General features: G+C 37.0%; 1 protein-coding gene across 1 annotated transcript; it reads left to right on the top strand.

Annotated features, from left to right (window-relative positions):
• The first annotated feature begins 6,003 nt into the window (after window positions 1-6,003).
• Window positions 6,004-6,963, top strand: LOC125124004 (olfactory receptor 8U9-like). The gene has a single exon (XM_047774183.1). The coding sequence runs from the start codon at window positions 6,004-6,006 to the stop codon at window positions 6,961-6,963; it is 960 nt and encodes a 319-aa protein (XP_047630139.1).

Below are 6,963 nucleotides of genomic sequence, written 5' to 3'. Positions count from 1 at the left end.
TGTCCCTCCCCTCCTTTATATTGTGGACCAGTATTATAATATTTGGAAGTTTATTTAATAGAAAACTATGTGGTAGATTTACCCCATATGTTCTGTGTGGGTAAATCAACTTAGCAAATTGTTAATAAAATTTTTCTTATCTAGCTCTATATTATAAAAAGAAGGAGGATAAAGAGAAAGTCATGTTACTCCTAAGAGAAATAGAGAATAAAAACATTTGGTATTCGTCCTAAGAGTAAGGAGATTCATACACTTTATGTTAGAAAACCAGTGAAGGAAAAGTCTTGGAGGATGGGAGACATTGCTCTGAGATGGTTACAGGAAGTGGTGTTTGTATATGAAGTTGAGAAAAGTATAGAGAGGGGCTTCTTAAACAGTGCTCATGCGCCATTAGTGTATTTCACAATTTCGTGAATCTTTACCAGGATTCCCCGATGAAATAGCATAGAAGGTAGGGGGAGAATGCAGAGCAGAAAGGCAGTGCATCCCAGGTAATGAGAGGAGAGTGTGTGCATGTATCCAGGAATGAGCTAAGATGCGTGTGCACACCTTGAGACTGGAACACAATTGCCTTGTTTTGAAAGCTTTCTGGATGCCAAAGTTTAGTGATCCAGACTGGTTTGGACAGCAGTCTTCAGTGGAAAGCAGGACCCGTTGGAGTGCTGAAACAAAGACTCATCGTTCTAGAGTCTCCTTCCACTACTAACCAGCCAAGTGAGGGAAGGCAAGGACTTACAGATCCTCAGAGTCACCAAACGTCATTATTATGTTGAAATGGTTCTACTGGAAAACAACACACTGGTCAGCAATGTTGATTCCTCCACTATGACAGAGGAGCATAACATCAACAAAACCATCTCTTAGTTTCATCTTCCACTGGGAGGTCTTCACCCATTAGGCAGATACCTATGAAAACAGACAAATCTAGGAAAAGAAACTTTTGAGCAATAACCTGTTCCCTATTAATTATCTTGTCAATTTTTACCTAAAGGGTTTTCTTCTAAACCTCCCAGTTTAAGGAGATCTAATATGAGACATTCCAAGGAAAATATTTCCTATCAGTTACACTAACATTGTGACAAAATCTTTAGTTCCCATTTTGCAGTATATCTTGTTTTCTTTAATATTACAAAATTATTGGTGAATGGCCCTAGTTTAAGAATAGACAGCCAGAGCAGATGTTTTGGTAAGCATGGAGGGCACATGTTCTTTGGAATCTTTTTTATTTCCCCTGGAATTAAGTATGAGAACTCATAAATCCACTAAAAAATAAGAAAGAATGAAATTATGCAGTGTCTTTTCATATACACCCACTAGTTAATCATCTTTAAAATGTTGATAAATTGATCCCATCTAATGTTTCAGGATGGAAACCCTTCATTTACTACATTATAGTTGTTCGAAGAGGCCAAGCTCTGTTCAATGGACACGGTGTTTATTACATGTTTACTCACAGACACTATGCCCTATAAATCTTGTTTGTAATGGGCTTTGAGAAAGAGCAATGTGTTGCAGGAAGAACTAAGCCCTGAATTAAATATGGATACTTCCAGTGGTTGCTACAGCTCTGGATAAAAATCCATGGATTCATGTCAAACAGGACCATCGGGGGAAATACAGGCAGGATTTACTGTATAAACTTCCTGAACACTCACATAAAATGTAGTCTTGGTTTTCCATGGCCATCTATAATACGTCCTTTATCCTTTTTGCTTTGTTTAATTATTTAGTGTGATATAATATTTTAAGATTAAAACAAAATATTGGGGAATCAAATGTAATTTCTGGACTCTATTTCTAATTCATTAGTAATGATTTCCTCTTAATTATATTCAAGGTTGAAAGGCTTGCCTAGGGACACTCTTTGGGGTTTTGTTTGTTTGAAGTATCATACTGTACACAATAATCAATATGTATCCCAATGCCATCCTAACTCCAAATCACAAATCATGGCATTTTCTAACAAGGCGTAAGCAGAGCTGAGACATTTAGCTATTTGTACTATATACATCTGGTACAATTGTACCAGATACCCCCTGATGGAAAAAATTTAGAAAAAGAGAGAGACTATACATCCTTAGAATAATTATTTAACATCTGCCACCTGAAATTCAAACATATAAACTTCCTATCTAGATCATCATCTTAACAATGGAACCAGGTTGTGATGCCTAAGCCTTTGCTATATTTACTTTTTAAGTCACCTTGCATGAAAAAGAAATGCAAGATTTTACCCCTCCCTCTTTATTATATTGCAGCCCAGTGTTCAAGTATTTAATAGAAAACTAAGGGGTATATTTTATAGTCATAACCAGCATATAAAACACACAATCCTATCCTCATCTCCCCCAACACTAAATGGAATCATATTTCTTATTCCTCACATAACTCAGAGTGACTAAGGTGTAAGTTGGTGCCCGGAGCTTTTACCTAATGTCCTGTGTGTACTGTATTGAGGATCATGCCCTTGGAGGACCTGGATGCACATCTCCTAGGAAGCTATCTGTAAGAATTTTAAAATGGTAATCCCTCCCCGATTTAAAAGCCAAATTTGAAGACTGACACTAATAATTTACAGCAAAAAAATCCTTTGAAAAATAAGCTAATAATATTTTGAGAATTAGGAAAATCTTAGAGCAATTATGCTATACTAAAGACAGAGCTGTAGGTAGGCAGGTCTTCAAATACAAGGGATTGCATCTATAAATCTTCAGCCTGCCTTGGCATCCCAGTTGAGCAGGGACTGGAATTTAATTTTTTTGATGATCTTACTTGCATCATACTCTGAGGTAAAATCCTCTGGGACAGAGACAGTGATAAAACCAGGCAGTCATCTGCTATCCAGCCAATTAGGAGGAGAAATAGGAATCCCCTCTACCCAAGTAGGTTAGAGGAGTATATTTCAAAATGGTGAAACTGACTCACTGATGTGTACTAACAGGGCCATGACAGCTCAAGATAAGATTTTTTAAATTAAAGAGTATAACACAATGGAGTAGGATGAAAACATCTGACGTACATTTTGCAAAGTAAAGGTAAATGGTATTTATTCAGATTTTATATTAGTTTTGTTGAAAGTGTCAAGAGCATCTAAGTTTGAAGTGAACAAGGCAACTAAAGGAGTGGGAGTGAAGAGATAATCTAGTCTAGTGGCTTTTTAAATATTAATAAATTGAGCTTCAAAATGTTTGAGTAAGTTTCCCAAGCTCAAGTTGCTAATTAAAGTCAGAACGAGGTCCAAAAGTTAAGGTCGAATGGGCACGATACATTCATATGTTTAGAATTTGTAGAAATTAGATATGTACTTAACTCTAGTTTTTTGCATGTTCTCTTTTTAAAACTTTCTTTGCCTTAAATCTTTCTTAAATGTTAGTTTTGATGATGTTTACCTAGGTAAATCTTCTTGTAACCTTTCCCCTGTCAAAGTATTCTAGTTACAGGGCCTGCTTTAATAAGTGTTTTGGTTTTCAGCAATTAACTCCATCAGATTATTATAACTCACTATTCTGAATCTGCTTAATTGCTACTTTCCTCTCTAAGCTTTTTTTTTTTTTTTTCTCTTTTGCCCTTTTAGGGCTGCACCCACGGCATATGGAGATTCCCAGGCTGGAGTCTAATCGGAGCCGTTGCGGCCAGCCTTTGCCAGAGCCACAGCCATGCTAGATATGAGCCACATCTGCCACCTACACCATAGCCCATGGCAACACCGGATCCTTAACCCACTGAGTGAGACCAGGGATCGAACCCGCAACCTCAAGATTCCTAGTCGGACTCATTTCTGCTGCACCACGATGGGAACTCCACTCTAAGCTTCTTGATGGATGAACTCTAACCTTTATTTGTTGTCACCAAAATTCCAAAATATAGTTGATACAAATAGGAAGTAGATCAAGATGTTTTAATGTATAAAAATAGCAAATTTGGGAGTTCCCCTTGTGGCGCAGAGGAAACGAATCTGGCTAGGAACCATGAGATTGTAGGTTCGATCCCTTGCCTTGCTCAGTGGGGAAAGGATCCGGTGTTGCCATGAGCTGTGGTGTAGGTCACAGACACAGCTTGGATCTGGCATTGCTGTGGCTGTGGCGTAGGTCAGTAGTTATAGCTCCAATTAGACCTCTAGCCTGGGAACCTCCAGATGCCACGGGTACACCCCTAAAAAAGATAAAATAAAATAAAACAGTAAATTTATATGATGACTTACATTGTGTTTATATATATATATATATATATATATATATATATATGTATACAGATATATATATGTATAAAGAAAATAAAAATTCTAGTTTAGAATCTATGAGAAGATTTGGAAAACGTAGGCCCATGGTTGACCAGATTACAATTTATGTCAAAACTATATTTTCTACATTTACATGAGCTGGAAATTTTGCTGAGGATTAGAAGGGAGGCTATCGGACAAAGATCACCATTATATTCTTAGATATCGCTTCCAAGGCAAAGAATATATTAGGAATAAGTGAAGGAAATGTTTAAATACATTTATTATGTTATTAATCTTAAATTAGTTAATGCAAAAATAATATTTAATCTTAAATTAGTTAATGCAAAAATAATATTTAATTCCCCTTTATCTAATATTTAGAAAAGACTTTATTCAAAAATTTAAAAAAAAAACAGCAAGGCAGTCAACCAAAAAGTGCCTAATGTCTATCAGAGGAAGAGGTATGGGAATAGAAGGTTGTTATAAATGTGAGAGAAAATATAAATGAAGTATGTCTAAAGTGATTTTAGAACACAAATGTGAAATATATTAACTCAACTTGGGAAATAACTCTTCAAGGAAGAGAGATGATAATTAAATAGGCTTTAAAAAACAAAGTTTTCCCTTTAACCATTTTTTTCTTGTAAAGAAGTGTACAAAGCTTGGCACGTACAGCAGAAGAGAAACATCAAAGGACATTGTTGACAAAGAGGCCGAAAAAATAAATAAATGAAGTAGGAAGACAAAAAGTATAATTTAAATATAATGTTTCTATGATAAAAGGTACACAAGTTGAAAGAGACTTATAAACTAACTTATAAAGAGACATACATTTCCACTTCCCTCAGAAAGAATATAAACATTATTCTAAATTACAATGTATCGTAAAATTTTACCAGAATTCATTTCCTTTGATCATGTAACGTCATCCCTAAAAGACAAAGATGTTTGTGTAATATTAAGACAAGAAAAATCTGGACATAATTTAAGTTTCTCACAATAGGACAAATAAGATCTACCATAGTGCCAGCAAAATAATGAGGTGTGGAATTTTGAGTCAGAAGCATATGGATTTGAAACCCAACTAACTGTACTCAAACCAATCTTCTGACTTTGTTGGAGGGGGTTGGTATTTCTGTTTCAGTTTTCTCTTCCTCATCTGTAGATTGGGCGTAACAATATGGTTTTTACATAAAGATTTAGTAAAAAAAATTGGAGTAAATAAACTCATTGTGCCTTCCAAATGTACTCATTTTTTTCTGTATTGGTGTTAAGATAACTGTGAAGAAAATTTGCAATCTAGAGTGATCTTTAAGTAATGCATTCTTCAAGCAAAGCAAAATGCAAAACATTTCTGCCAGCATTGAAACAATGTAGAGTTGGATCATTTTTTTCAATGAAAACAATAGATAAACCTCTTCACAAGTCAGGTTAAAGTTGCAAATAACTTAATGCCCAGAACCTTTCAACAGAAACCCAGGCGATGAACACAGACTCTTCCACAGCTGCATTCTTTGTGTAGACAATGGAATTGGGAGAACAAAAACATGCTTTTCTCATATATATATATATATATATATATATATATATATATATATACACACACACATATATCTCCCTTTTGTCTCTCCACCCGACTCCCAGAATCCCTGTATGTTAACAATCTCAGTATTAGCACCAAATCTCTTTACAAGATATTCACATATAAAAACACCACTTATATAATGGCAACTTGAATTCAGCTCTTTTCTCTACTTCTCACGCAGATTCCTTAAAGAGATATGGCTCAGATCAACTGCACCCAGGTCCAGGAGTTTATTCTCATGGGCCTCACAGATCAAAGGGAATTGAAGATGCCTCTCTTTGTGATTTTCTTGTCCATCTACCTCTTCACAGTAGGAGGCAATCTAGGTTTAATCCTCGTCATTAGAACAGATCCAAAACTCAACACACCAATGTACTTCTTTCTTAGCAACCTGGCTTTTGTTGATTTCTGTTATGCTTCTGTCATTACACCCAAAATGCTTGGGAATTTCTTGTACAAACAAAACATCATCTCCTTCAACGCATGTGCGGCTCAGTTAGGCTGTTTTCTCACTTTCATGGTGTCAGAGTGTTTGCTCCTGGCTTCCATGGCGTATGACCGATACGTGGCCATTTGCAACCCTCTCCTCTACACAGTCTCAATGTCCCCAGGGGTCTGCATTCAGCTGGTGGCAGCCCCCTACAGCTACAGCTTTTCGATGGCACTGTTTCATACCATCCTCACCTTCCGCCTCTCCTATTGTCACTCTAATATCATCAACCATTTCTACTGTGACGACATGCCCCTCCTCAGGCTAACTTGCTCCGACACACACTCCAAGCAGCTCTCAGTTTTGGCCTGTGCTGGTGTTACTTTCATCTGCTCTGTGCTGGTTGTCTTTGTCTCCTACACATACATTCTCGCTGCCATCCTGAGGATGCGCTCAGCTGAAGGGAGACGCAAAGCCTTCTCCACGTGCGGCTCCCACATGCTGGCAGTCACCCTATTCTACGGGACCCTCATCTTCATGTACTTACAGCCAAGCTCCAGCCATTCCCTCGACACAGATAAGACGGCCTCGGTCTTCTACACCGTCATCATCCCCATGCTGAATCCTTTAATCTACAGCCTTAGGAACAAGGAGGTGAAAGATGCCCTGAAAAAAGTCATCATCAATAGGAACCAGGCTTTCGTGTTTATACCATTTAAAAAATAA

Source organism: Phacochoerus africanus, chromosome 4 (genome assembly GCF_016906955.1).
Source record: "Phacochoerus africanus isolate WHEZ1 chromosome 4, ROS_Pafr_v1, whole genome shotgun sequence".
NCBI lineage: Eukaryota > Metazoa > Chordata > Mammalia > Artiodactyla > Suidae > Phacochoerus > Phacochoerus africanus.
This window is presented reverse-complemented; position numbering and strand designations above follow the sequence as displayed.

Excerpts from the sequence above, each read along its gene's own strand:
- LOC125124004 (XM_047774183.1), top strand. The coding sequence starts at position 6,004 with ATGGCTCAGATCAACTGCACCCAGGTCCAGGAGTTTATTCTCATGGGC.